The sequence below is a fragment of the Poromitra crassiceps genome (genome assembly GCF_964638095.1).
Source record: "Poromitra crassiceps genome assembly, chromosome: 12".
Classification (NCBI taxonomy): Eukaryota; Metazoa; Chordata; class Actinopteri; order Beryciformes; family Melamphaidae; genus Poromitra; species Poromitra crassiceps.
Window position 1 is genome coordinate 14,620,167 of NC_139632.1, and position 14,749 is coordinate 14,634,915.

Genomic DNA, 14,749 nt, shown 5'->3' on the forward strand with positions numbered 1-14,749 from the left:
TATGGGGCATTTATTCTCCCTCCCCCCGGCTTGTATGAGATTCCACTTATCAGGCTGCAGCCGTCCAAGAAACACAATGGACAGCCTGATGACGGTCAGATGTCCTTCCTCTCGCATATTATAACGGTCCAATTGCGAGTAAATAAGGGAAGTGTGTGAGTGTGGCTGCAAAAGCGGATGTTGGAAAGGAGTTTTAGTCACAAGAATTAACAGTCAGGCTATTCTCACACTCTCCACCTCCGCCCTGCCCCTTGCACTTCTCCATCCATCCACACAGGATTGCTAAACACATGCAATCCTGTCCATCCGCTCCCGCCTTCACACATGCAATCCTGTCCAGCAGGCTTACTACACACGCACGCACGCACGCGCACGCACGCACGCGCACGCACACACACACACACACACACACACACACACACACACACACACACACACACACACACACACACACACTTCACAAAAAGATCATCCCCCCACTATCCCGCCAATATCACCAACTCTAACCTCATGACTAAGCCAGGGCGTGGGTTCCCCATCAAACAGGCTGGAGGGGGTGCGCACGTCCATCCGTGTGTGTGTGCATGTGTGCTGCGTCCGGGTCTGTAGCTGTGCACGTGTGTGTCTGTGTGTCTGTAGCTGTGCACGTGTGTGTCTGTGTGTCTGTAGCTGTGCACGTGTGTGTCTGTGTGCCCGTGTGTCTGTGGGGCACGTGTGCATGTCAGTTGGTCTCATAGGAGGAGAGCAGCGCGGCGTCCACAGGCTCCATGCAGGAGGGGCAGGTGAAGGATCTCATCAGCCAGTCGTCTATACAGTCCATGTGGTAGATGTGCATGCAGGGCAGGAACCGGATGGGGTCTCCGTACACAAAGTCCATCATACAGATCACGCACCTGCAGCGGGGGGAGCACAGACGCACGCATCTTCAACTCAGTGTTACATTTTCTTAGGGTTGGCAAGGGGACAACACAAAAATGCAGGGAAAGATGGAATGGAGAGAAAAAAACATGTTAAGATAGACTGCAGTTCAGAAACACTTGCATATATTGTCCACTGTGGGTCAAGCTTTTCAGAGCCCCTGTATATTTGTGACTAACCATGCCAGCAAGATTTGGAGATGAGCGCATCTGATTTATTGTTTAATATTTTCCCCTGGCCCATAGTACAAAATAAAACAACATTCATTTGTTGATAAATATGAATTCATTGGTTGATAAATATTTATGACTCAATAATTTCTTCACCGGCTGCTCAGAGTTCTGGTTTTCCAAAACTCACTTTCGGGCTGGTACTCTCTGCTGGAACAAAAATTGCCAATTGGAATTTGAAGAAAGTCCCCAGCCTCCCCAATGTTTCTGAACATAATTTTGCATAGTTTTGCATGGGAAAAAAGCGGGAACAATTTCACAGTGCCATCAAAAATACATGTGTGCGTGCGGGCTGCCGTGTGCTTTACGGTTAGGGTTAAATGCATGTGTGCGTGCGGGCTGCCGTGTGCTTTATGGTTGCAACTTGCAAGTGACCAAATAGACAGGGTTTCCTTCCTGTTTCTGTCTATTTTTGTCGCTTCATTCAAATTAATTTAAGAAAAAAACATCTGAACGCTACAAACTCCTCCAGCTGCATTCAATCATGGTGAGTCGTTTATATTCCACTTTTCATGGTGGCCAAATGCCCAAATAACCCCCATGTTAAAACTAAGTGTAATACTGCTTTAAGGCAGCCATGTCCACAGTCCAACCCGGGGGCCAATTGGGGCCCCGCAGACCGATTTTAAGCGGCCCACGGCTTGTCTCTCAAAATGTATATGTGGCCCTCCACACAGTATTGGTTAATCAAGCAAGTTCACTTTACCTTTTTGTTTCCCTTCGCCTAATGATGAGAGTACTATGCAGTTTATAGACAAGCACCACATAAGAACAACGCAGGTGAAACTAATGTTTTCAGATAGTAAACAAAATCCTTAGAGTAAAATTGTATTGTATGTGATTTTTTTTAATATAACCCATATGATGCGAGTAGCAGCTGGCCCCCGGTATTTTGACATGATCTAATCTGGCCCCCATTATTAAAAAAAAGTTTAGACACCCCTGCTTTAAGGCCTGGAATTCAGATAATTAATTTAAACATTTAGAGTTTCGATATTAAGGGCCTATAGCACCCTACTTGACATGGATCACCCAGCTGAAGAAGCCCGTCTACTCGTGGAGAGTCAGAACTGGGTCAGACCACCCAGGGTTTCTACTCACTCTCTGATCTTCTTCTCAGAGCCGTCCCGTCCTGGGTCGTACACGCCCTTGGGGAGGTGCTGGATGAGTCCGATGCGCTGGGCGATGCGGATCTGCTCCTCCTCTGTCAGCTGGGTGGCCAGCCGGGCCTGGCTGGGTGTCGGGTGGTACACAGGCACGTGGATCTGCTCCTGCAGGCAGCAACGGGAGGAGGACATGTGCCAGGGTCAGACTCTTAACCAGGGATAGACGCTAATATTTGCTGTCCAAAATGTTAACTTTTGTAAAAAAAATAATAATAATAATAATACAGAAAAGGCATAAATGAATGAGGACTGTAAGCAAATAACTCTGGTTGCATTAAGAGAGGCAAATATTCATATTTCATAACTTTTAGAGTTGCTTACCCAACCCAACCTTTATTAGCACTGTGAGATGTTATTGTGAAATAAATAGAGTAAAACCCTCACCCTTGTTATTGGGAGCAATCATTTACACTTGGAACAGCGGAAGAAACCGCTGCCTTATCATGAAACTTCCCATTGGTTATATTGTGGAATTACATCTCTATAGATGTAATTATACTCGTAATTATGTTACAAATTCTCTGAACTGGGACATAAGCAGCTTGTTTTAATAGTGAGGAGAAGAATAAACCTGCCAATGCCGTAGTGATCAGCTTTACTATGTCAATATCTCACCCTCAAGGAAAGCTTTCACCTCACGTTATTACACAGTGAAACCACTCAGTTGACTGTGAGACAGTTTCACAATCCACTGCACATTGTTTGTTGTTTAATATGTAGCCCTCTGAAAAGAAGCTTTGTGAGACTGAAATGTTCACAATGACTACTTGTCTATAATACATGTAATCAATGATTATATAATTACTAGCCAAGCAACAATACAGTGGCCATGTGTTGGAGATGTTATATAGGCCAGTAGGTGGCAGTATTTCCCCAAGGCTAGGCCAGACAGTTGGTACAGCAGAAAGCTGTGGGTGTTTTTACTTGCCTGGAGATGAGAAATGCCTGCTACTGATACCAGTGCTTCCCACAGAATCCAGAGGTATTTGTGGTGGTAGGTGGGATCAATGGGTGGGATGGGTGTGCAACATGATGGCTATCAAATTCCACATGGCTTAGTTATTAAACTTAACTTACATGTGGTCATCTACACAGTACACACAACAGGGAGGGTTTAAGTCCCGGGGAAAAAATATATTGTGGTGGGCTGCCACAAATGTTTCTATGCGTGGCAGACACTGGATAGCATAACTGACTTGTTGAATTGTTAATGCTCTGCAAAGCCTTTAGCAGACTTAAAAAATGTTTTATAAAACAGTGTATATTATATTATATATTATTAATTGAACTTGAGTGGGACTTGATCACCACAGAGTATGAGCCGAATGCAGTGTAGGAAATTTAATTAGCCAGGGGCAAAGGCAAAAATGCCCCCAAGAAATCTCAGAGTTCCCCGAAAAGGGGGGCAAAAATGGCTCCCAAGATTATAAATTTAATTTTCATTCAATTCAATTAATTTCTATTTCCATCTCTAACACACTCAGCACCTGCAAGCTGGTTGCCGGAAGAAGACGACAAAGAACTCTCACACAAACAGCGCTGTTGTTCACTCTACGCTTTAGCAACTACATACATACAGTAAATAGACTAATAAAAAATAAAAAAAAGTGCCCCAAATTTTGTAAATGCCCCCATTGTTTAGACAGTGGGGGCAAAAGTCGCCCCCGAAATATTTTTTAAATGTCCTACACTGGCCTAATCTGTGTGTCATAATGAAAGAGTCTGTAACATGAGCTCTGGGAAAGCTGGAAAGTTTATGTGATCAAGCTTAAACTTGGTAAGTCCCTAGAAGTTGCCCTGGCTGCACTAAACCTCAAAGCAGACTCAAACCCAAACTAAAACCTGCACCTCCTGCTCCTGGCTAAACCCAAACTAAAACCTGCACCTCCTGCTCCTGGCTAAACCCAAACTAAAACCTGCACTTCCTGCTCCTGGCTAAACCCAAACTAAAACCTGCACCTCTCCTGCTCCTGGCTAAACCCAAACTAAAACCTGCACTTCCTGCTCCTGGCTAAACCCAAACTACAACCTGCACCTCCTGCTCCTGGCTAAACCCAAACTACAACCTGCACCTCTCCTGCTCCTGGCTAAACCCAAACTACAACCTGCACCTCCTGCTCCTGGCTAAACCCAAACTACAACCTGCACCTCTCCTGCTCCTGGCTAAACCCAAACTAAAACCTGCACTTCCTGCTCCTGGCTAAACCCAAACTACAACCTGCACCTCCTGCTCCTGGCTAAACCCAAACTAAAACCTGCATCTCTCCTGCTCCTGGCTAAACCCAAACTAAAACCTGCACCTCTCCTGCTCCTGGCTAAACCCAAACTAAAACCTGCACCTCTCCTGCTCCTGGCTAAACCCAAACTAAAACCTGCACCTCCTGCTACTAACTAAAACCTCGCCCGCTGTCTCTCTCCTGACACACACACCCCTCGCCCGTGTCAGAAACAGACAGCAGCCGCCCGGGGATCAGAGCTACAGACAGAGGCTCGAGGGAGCGGGGGCAGCAGCTGTAGTGTGTGTGTGTGTGTGTGTGTGTGTGTGTGTTGGGGTGGTCAACTGTGCAGCAGTCAGCAATGTTTTTGTTGTCATATGCCTCCCTCCTCCCATCAGCTGGGTTGTGAGTGACAACTGTTTATTAGGTGACCTTGGGTTGACCAGAAAGACAACAGTGAGAGAGAGAGGTGGGGGGGGGGGGGGGTGAGAGCAGGATGGCAGGGAGAGAAGGGAGGGCCAGAGGGAGGCTCCGGGCTGCTAATGGAGAAAGGGAAGGGAGAGGAAGATCGAGGATGGGTAATGAGTGCAGAGAGGGAGCGAGAAATACTCGTGAACAGAGATAGCTACCTTATCTCTCACATTTGTGTGTGTGTGTGTGTGTCTGTGTTTGCACGCATGTGCCAACCTTATGAAGAATGAGAAACCAGGCCATGCTGCGAATTTTCAAAAATGCAGGATGGTAGCGGAATGACCCGCTTTACTCTGCTTCTGATAGGCTGCCTCTGATATTTTACACTAACCTTAAGCAATCATCACTCCTCATGTCTAAAACCCAACCAATCATCACTCCTCATGCCTAAAACCCAACCAATCATCACTCCTCATGCCTAAAACCCAACCAATCATCACTCCTCATGCCTAAAACCCAACCAATCATCACTCCTCATGCCTAAAACCCAACCAATCATCACTCCTCATGCCTAAAACCCAACCAATCATCACTCCTCATGCTTTTTTTGGCCCAGATTCCACCCCCCCCAACCCCCATTTCCTCCCCAATTGTACTCTGGCAATTTCCCCTGCTGCCCCGGTCGCTGCTCCACCCTCTGCTGATCTGGGGAGAGCCGTAGACTAGCACCATGCTTCCTCCGACACATGCGCAGTTGCCAGCCGCTTCTTTTCCCCTGACAGTGGGGAGCTTCACCGGCAGGATGTAACACATGGGAGGATCATGCTATTCCCACCAGTTCCCTTGCCCCTGAGCAGGCACCCCGGCCGACCAGAGGAGGCGCTAGTGCAAGGGTTCCCAAACTTTTTTGGCTTGTGACCCAAAATTTTTGATGTCACAAAAATCTAGGGACGCGAGACATTTCAAATTCCGGTAGACCATCGTCAGTGATATCACATAATGCTTCTTTTTCCCCGCAGAATTCTGACTTTAATGTGAGAATTCTGACATTAATCAAAAAATTCAGACTTTTTTCTCAAAATTCAGACAGTAACTTGGAATTCTGACTTTAATCTCAGAATTCTGACTTTATTCTCAGAATCCTGATTTAAAGTTATAATCTAAAAGATTTTCATAGAGAAAAAAAAGAGTCACTCACAATGTTGAATGAGCCTATGTCCATTTGGATGAAGCCTTTGCAATAGATAGTGACAAATGTGACATTACAGTTTGGATCTCACCTGCAATTACCACCCACCGCCATAGGTGTCACCCAAGAGATTATCACTTTAAACTCAAAACTTTAAAAAAAATCGCAAGTGACCCTAATCATCTTCGGTAATATTAAATTGTGTGTGGTGTAAAAGAAATACAAAATAAAAAAAAATCAGGCGTCAATCATTTGGATTCCAGGCGACCCCACTTAGGGTCGCGAGCATAAGGTTGGGAACCACTGCGCTAGTGCATCACTGCTCATGCTTAAACCATGGGCGTAAACCCGACCCTGACTCTTCCCTCGGCCCACACAGACAGGAAGCATGATGACTGGGCAGAAAAAAAATCCCTCCATTGGACATTTACCAAAACAAACTTCCCACATTTAGTCTGGCCAATGTGCCATAAATCAACCATTATGCATTGCAGGAAATATCTACTTGGCCTAATTGGTGGCTGACTCTGTGGTGCAACCTAAGCAGCATCACCGTGCACGTATGGTGAAAGAACACCAGAAACCGAAGCACTCACAGCCTGTGAAATGTTAGAGACGGCAGAGTAACTGAATCCTGGAGCAGGACCTGCAGACACCTGCACACCAGGCAGGCAGGCGTGCACTCAGCTGCTCACACTCATATGCACACACACACAGCCAAGCAAGGCAACAGGATGGACATTAACTTTACAGGATGTTTGTCTGATAACAGGATAGGCTGACGGTGTGAGCGTAACGCTATGTGTGTGCGCGTGTGCGTTTATCACATTATTTCATCAGTCTGGTAAAAGCAGGAAGTCGATGCCTGCTCTAGTATTAGCAGCACTAATGCTTACACAGCATACACAGCAAACCCACAGGACAGCAACTAAACTAGTATTTGGGGCCTGACGGGTCTACTTATCTTGGTGCAAAAGAGCAAAAACAAGTGCAAGGTGAGGGGGGGCTAAAACATTCAGGAACCCAAACAAGAACATACCCTCTGAGTGAGTGATAGGGACGAGTGGTGACAGTCTGTACCAGGCTAAACACACATCCACAGACCAACAGCCTTTTTATTGATTTATTATTATTGTTTGTGATTCCCCCCCCCCCCCCCCCCCCCAATTTTCTCCCCAATTGTACTTGGTCAATTTCCCCCTGCTGCCCTGGTCGCTGCTCCACCCTCTGCCAATCTGAGGAGAGCCGTAGACTAGCACCTTGCTCCCTCCGATACATGCGCAATTGCCAGCCGCTTCTTTTCACCTGACAGCGGGGAGCTTCACCGGCAGGACGTAGCACGTGGGCGGATCACGCTATTCCCACCAGTTCCCTTACGCCCCGAACAGGGCGCCCCAACCGACCAGAGGAGGCGCTAGTGCAGCGACCAGGACACTTACCCCTAATCTGGCTTCCCACCCACAGACACAGGCCAATCGTGCCTGTATGGACGCCTGACCAAGCTGGAGGTAACACGGGGGTGCGAACCTGCGACCCTCGTGTTGGTAGGCAGGGGACCTCAACAGCCTTTCACTATTTATATTTTACCCAGAATATATCGATGGACAAATCATCCTGACCCACATCTGTCCTCCTGCTCCAGTGATTTGATGAGCTGGCAACTGGCATCGCAGGGAGAGACGAGAACTCAAGTGTGAGAAAAGGAGTGGAGGAGAGGAGAAAAGAGGTTTGAGGCTCGGCCCTCATGCTGAGAGTTCAGCAACAGCAAGGTCCAGCAGTACGCATCGTGTGTGTTAGCCAAAGCCGGCAGACTATGTCACTGACCGGCAGTACAATGCATTGTTTGTACCCCCCCCCCCCCCACACACACACACACACACTTTCCTGTTACCATATCAGGACTAAAAAGTAGGTAATTCGTCATGTGAGGGCTCTCTGTTACATGGCTGAACTCAAGCTCACTGGTGCCTGTTGAGAAAACAGAGTGCAGTGCATACATGCAGTGTAACTCCTCTCCGACACATTGCTGTTATCTGAACAAAATGAGGAAGTCCCTCTCTCTCTCTCTCTTCCTGCCTTCCCCCACTGTGGCCCAAGCCCAGAGGCTGACCTCCTGACCACTGTGGCCCAAGCCCAGAGGCTGACCACCTGACCACTGTGGCCCAAGCCCAGAGGCTGACTGACCACCTGACCACTGTGGCCCAAGCCCAGAGGCTGACCACCTGACCACTGTGGCCCAAGCCCAGAGGCTGACCACCTGACCACTGTGGCCCAAGCCCAGAGGCTGACCACCTGACCACTGTGGCCCAAGCCCAGAGGCTGACCACCTGATCACTGTGGCCCAAGCCCAGAGGCTGACTGACCACCTGTGAAAAGGATTTTTAGCACATCTCTGAGTGTCGTTTGGGACGACACCTTTTCTCGTTACTTTTCACAACAACACGTTATAAAATGTCTTGTTACCAATATACAGTATGCTGCTCATATGCTTTTCTCATATGCTGTTTTGAAAAGTATCATGACGTGACGTCCTGAGCTACACTCACACATGTGACGTCCTGAGCTACACTCACACATGTGACGTCCTGAGCTACACTCACACATGTGATGTCCTGAGCTACACTCACACATGTGACGTCCTGAGCTACACTCACAGACGTGACGTCCTGAGCTACACTCACACATGTGACGTCCTGAGCTACACTCACACATGTGACGTCCTGAGCTACACTCACACATGTGACGTCCTGAGCTACACTCACACATGTGACGTCCTGAGCTACACTCACACATGTGATGTCCTGAGCTACACTCACACATGCGACGTCCTGAGCTACACTCACACATGTGACGTCCTGAGCTACACTCACACACGTGACGTCCTGAGCTACACTCACACATGTGACGTCCTGAGCTACACTCACAGACGTGACGTCCTGAGCTACACTCACACATGTGACGTCCTGAGCTACACTCACACATGTGCTGAAAATGACCCAGTGAGGTTTTTTTAAGCTTAGCCACAACAACCACTCAGAAAACCACTCATTTAATTTTTCATCTCCTCTACTTCTCCCACGCTTTCTCTTCCCTCCTCTCCTCTCGTCTCCTCCCCTCTGTTCTCCTCCCCTCTGTTCTCATCTCCAGGTTTGACAGCTAATTAAAAAGCACCTCCAAAGTAAACTTTCTTGCCTCGGTTCCTCTTACAGAGTTCGATGGGCTCAAAGCAAACTGCTGACAACAAGCCTTCTCATCTTCACGGCAGTGTGTCTGGGTGATAGACTCTGCTTGCTACACAACACTTGTGTGTGTGTGTGTGTGTGTGTGTCTGTGTGTTAGTGTGTTAGTGTGTTAGTGTGTGTTAGTATGTGTGTGTGTGTGTGTGTGTGTGTGTGTGCGCATGCGTGTGTGCGTGTGCATGCTCACCCCCCAGGACTACTAACTCCTCTGAAGGGAGATTATGTAGTCTCGTCTTCGACCAGAACGGGCACTGCTTTGCTGTGTCTTAGATCACTTTCTACCATCTAGTGCTCACACTCACAATAAATGTGAGAAAGACAGACAAACACACGCACACACACAGACAGAGTGGGCCTTGTCATGTCTACAAGGTGTTCCAGCCAATGAGGTCAGGTCATAAAGCAAGCTGACAGGAGCATAATGGTCTTTGTGGCAGACTGAATGTGATCAATAAAAACTCCTGTCACTGCTCCCATCTCTTAGGGGGATGAGGGTGAGGCATTTCTAGTCATACCAGGGGGGCCGCACGCATTCCCACTCTCAAATGCAAACACACAGCGGTGCCTTATCTGCTGTAGCCCAGGCCCACAGCGATGAGTCAGCAGTCTTCTCACCAGCTGCTTTCCAAATCACCGCACTCGACACACACACACACACACACACACACACACGACGCGCTGTACGTAACACTCACACCAACACCAACTGCCAGTGCCCTCGCAACGTTACAACCACCGACAGAAGCACACTTCCCAAAGTCATGATGCACACACTTTGAAATCATTTTGACAAGACGTTAAATGGTCTACTAGTCTAAGCGCTGGGCTCAGAGAACTCATCCACTTAGCTTATCGCTATCCATCTACCCATCCACCCTTCCGACAGTTAGCTCTCCGGGCCCAGCTTCTGGGAAATGGCCCTCTCTTTGTTAGACCGATGACTCAAACAAGCCTTTTAGTGCAGAGAGTCTGTCTGTGCATGGCGTCTTTTCAGACAGGAAATGACACAACAACAACAAGACGCAGCCTCTGGCATGGGAGAGGGCAGCTCCAGATGATGGAATTCCACCTCCTCTGAATCGCTGCTGACCACGCATTCCCAGGAAACACAGTCTGATGGGAATCAGGCAGACAGACAAGTTCAAAGTGGAACAGACGTTCATAAGCCTCAGGATGAGTGCCTACACAGCGAGGGGAATGCAGTTCAATTGTTTACGTTCAGCGCGTAGACTGTTTGTATTGTGAACAAGCGTGAACAAGTTCTACAGATCTTATTATCTATATGTGTGAGTGTGTGTATGTATATAAATTTTATGTATATTTATTAGGGATGCACGATATATCGGCAAACATATCGGTATCGGTCCGATGTTGCAATGTTAATATCGGTTATCATTATCTGCCAAATTCTTCACATTGAGATGAAATAATGCAGTAAATCTATGATGTATGGACTTTTCCAAAAGTTTTGGAAATAAAGAAATGCATTACTTTTTCAAATTCATTGTTTACATGTGTTTTTCACTATACAAAAAATGTGATGATCATAGAAATGTGGTTTTATACAGATCATATCGACATCGGTAAACATCGGTTATCGGCCATAACAGCAATGTTAATATCGGTTATCGGCATCGGCCAAAATTTTCATATCGGTGCATCCCTAATATTTATGAATGCATATGTGTTTACAAGGATACAGATATTTAACACGTTGAGTGCCAGAGCCGAGATATCTCGTCTTACATAATCCAACGCTTGAGTGCCAGAGCCGAGATATCTCGTCTTACATAAACATTTTTTTTTTTTGACGGTGGGACATCAATCAACAACTTTTACGTCTTCTAGATCACTATTGGAGCAAGAGAATGTGTATAATCTATTTTACCGACCACTAAGTGGCGACAGTGCTCTCCTGACTAGAGGAAGGCAAGCATTTTTTTAACTTGTCGCGCCATTCTCAGCCCAGCCATTCTCATGAAAATGGATGGGGGAAAACGCTTTCGTTTTCGCGCTGATTGCTGGCGATGCGGGATTGCAAATTTACATAATAGATTACAGGTGGAACACACTTTGAAACACGCAGCATAAATATGACCAGAATCGCAAAAGCTTCTCTCAACCAAAACTCCAAGAAGCGAGCGAGTCCATCCCGACTTCCTCAAACAGCGGCCGCGCAGCCACAGGCACAGGACAGCAGCAAAGCACTGAGACTGGTGACAAGCTTGTGACGGCCGCTGCAGCCAAGAAGAACGCCCACGGAGGGAGGAGTTGAAGCAACTCTCCCTCTCGCTCTCTCCCTCTCTCTCTCTCCTCTCTCTCTCTCTCTCGAGAGAGAGAGAGAGAGAGAGGAGAGAGAGAGAGAGAGATAGAGAGAGAGAGAGAGAGAGCGCACAGAGTGGGAGACAAGGGCACCCATAATCACAGGCACGTGAGGTGGTTCTAAAAATCCATTTATCTCCAAACTCTCTGAAAATCTCTGAAACCATGCTGTACTCAACGGCTAATATCTACATAACTACTAACTCTGCAAACTAACTCTTTTAGACAGAGAAAGCACACATTCTATTAGTTATTTTTAGATGATTGGTGTTCACGAATTCTTAACAGAAAATAATCCTCGGCTCTTGTAAAATGAGCCAGAATCCTCAAAAAAAACCCTGGCACAACTTACCTACAGGATTGAAAAAATGGCTGGCACTCAATGTGTTAATATAGTTATGGATGGCTGAGGGCAGGACTCGATAAGCCTCGGCTTCTTCCCGCCCCTTTTCAAACAGTTTTCTAATGGAGTTTACTTATTTTCTTGGTTGTTATTGTTTTTTATTCCTGTTTATTTAACATATTTGTTTTATGTATTGTTTTAACTGTTTGAAATAAATCTTCTCAATCAATCAATACATTATAACTTTCTGAATTGAGCTGAAAGCCTACTGCTTCTGTGGAACTAGGCTATGTGGTTAGGTATGTGGTTAGGTCCAACTTACTGGTCATTTCCTAATTACATACTGTAGTGTCATCACACCAGACATGACATAGAAGCCGTAACAAAGGAATCGTGGCCCAGTTAACACTCAAACAGCACTGGTCAAGATGCACTGGAGGCTGATGGTTAGGAGCAGTTGAGTCAAGAGAGCCATGTCAATCATAACATGTTGAGAGTTTGTTAGATCTAGACATTAAAAGTCAATCATCAGAGTTTTCTTTTACATTTAGCAAAAATGAAGAAAAGAAAAGAAAAACCAAATGTGTATTGCAAATGACTGCTGATGACGTGTCTACATTTCATGTTAAATTCACCCTTTTTGGATTTTCCTTCAGTTTCTTGACTTCCCTTTAAATTTCCAATATGATTTGAGTGAAAAAGTACATGTCTGTGGACAAAAACTATTTTGGAGTGGCAGCTTTCCACCGTGCTTTCCACAAATCATTCTGCAAAATGGGTGCACTGCACACACAGACTGGAAATGTTATAACTGAGGCTTGATAGAAAGACCAAAAGACAACAGCTGAGTGAAAGACAAGAGTGGCAGGTCCCCACCTGATCGAGCAACCCGATATATTTCAACACTGTTGTAACAAACTGAGTGACAACATAGCTTTGGCACTTGGTTGGTCTGTGGGGTCAAATAGGCTATCTGACTAACAATTAAGTAGCCTTAAGTAGCCTTCTTCCAATCAGCCATGAACTATCCTGCTGTACTGACCTGAGATCGCCTTCAGTTTACGATGCTTAAAAAACCCTTGTCGTAAATCTACAGAATGTACAGATAAGACTTGGCTTAACCCAGTAACACACAAACTCCCAACCAAGGCCTTTAGATAATGCTTATGAGCCACTTCATAACACAAAAAAACATACAAAGGCTAAGCCTTAGCCACTAAGGGTAACACCAGACATCATTTACAGTTATGGCATGGCCAGTCTGTCTGGATGATCTAATGGAAATCTATGGAAATAACACAGAAACAAAGTTGCTGCCCTGGGGAAATCACTAAAACAAGCAACTGACAAAGTTATGACAGGCATTACTTTACAAAACCACGTCTTTAAAATGAGAACTATAGTTTCATAATTTCATAATCTGACATCTATACGAAAATGTCAATTGCGCATATGCTATCACCATCCATCACTAAAGAGCTGGGTGAAAGTGAACTACGGTAGTTACACAGCTGCCTAGATGTGTTACTTTCATTACTGACTGAATTTGAGCCAAAACTAACAATTTCACCCAGGTATTCGCTGTGCTCCGTGATGACTAATGATATTTCTCTACCAATGAAGGATGATCATATTATGTCTGCGGTGAAATGACGGAGCCAGGACTAAAGAGGATTATTGTCAAAGCCGATGGGAGACAGGGTCAATGGGCTGGGTTGCTGCTGGTGCTGGCCGAGGGCGATGTTGGATCTGTAAACAGCAGGCCCAGCTTCTCATATCGTCTGTCAGTCATCATGTTTGGTGTCTTCTCCTTCTCTATCAACTATACAGGGGTCTGGTAGTTAGTTAGGTCAACTGGGCCAGACCCACAAAACACCAAATCAACCAAGCATCTCAAGTCCACCGATTTTTACTCAATATTGTCAACAACACTGTGAAAAGCTGGTTCGTGGCGTTGGTCTCTCCACAGTTGACCAAAGTTACCTGATAGGGGGGCGGTGGCTCCTGGTCGTCCCCGTAGCTGGCCCGGTCCGACTGAGATTCGTGTAGCAAAGAAATATCATCCGAGGTCGGAGATTTCAGACAGTTTCCCATCTCCGTCCTCTTCAAATTCACCCCTCTCTCGGTGTCGCTTTACTACAGAGTAGATTTCACGGGCCACATTCACTGATATTTCAGCGAATGCGTGTGATGTGAAGACACTCGATTGGGTTTTTCCATACAGAGCTTATAAACCTCCTCTCCCAGACGACGGGAGGGCTGCTCGGTTCAACAAAAACAAAACATCCTTCTAGCTAGCAACACAAAGAGCTAGCCTGCTAACACTAGCTAGCACTCGCAGAAGAACATCTACTCGTTAGCTAAAGCGACGACTGAAACGAGCTCGCACAAATGGATGCCTCTTGAGGCAGTAAAGTGGCGAAATTAGTGATATCTCTCGCCTAAACTGACAAAGCAATTTCCCCTTCACTGATTAAAGACCCTTGACAGGGACTTTCCACTTTGCAGCCCCCGAACCGATAGAAAGTGGTGATGTAGCAACACGAAGCACCGCCCCCCAGAAAACGGACCAATGAGCTTTCTTCTACATCGAGGAAGCTCTTGTCGAGCGCCAATCAGATTGCTGATCACGTTGCCCTTTGGTAAAACATAAACAAGGTGCTATTAATCGATACATGTATCTGTGTAACTGGAATGCCCGAAATATCACATGAA

General features: G+C 46.2%; 1 protein-coding gene across 1 annotated transcript; it reads right to left on the minus strand.

Annotated features, from left to right (window-relative positions):
• Positions 1-476: 476 nt before the first annotated feature.
• On the minus strand, positions 477-14,185 carry LOC310786353 (RING finger protein 11). Its single transcript, XM_083647550.1, has 3 exons — positions 14,018-14,185; positions 2,250-2,419; positions 477-893 (listed from the first exon to the last, which is right to left on the minus strand). Exons 1-3 carry the CDS (start codon positions 14,126-14,128, stop codon positions 722-724), a joined length of 453 nt encoding a protein of 150 aa, XP_083503676.1. The 5' UTR covers positions 14,129-14,185; the 3' UTR covers positions 477-721.
• Positions 14,186-14,749: the final 564 nt, after the last annotated feature.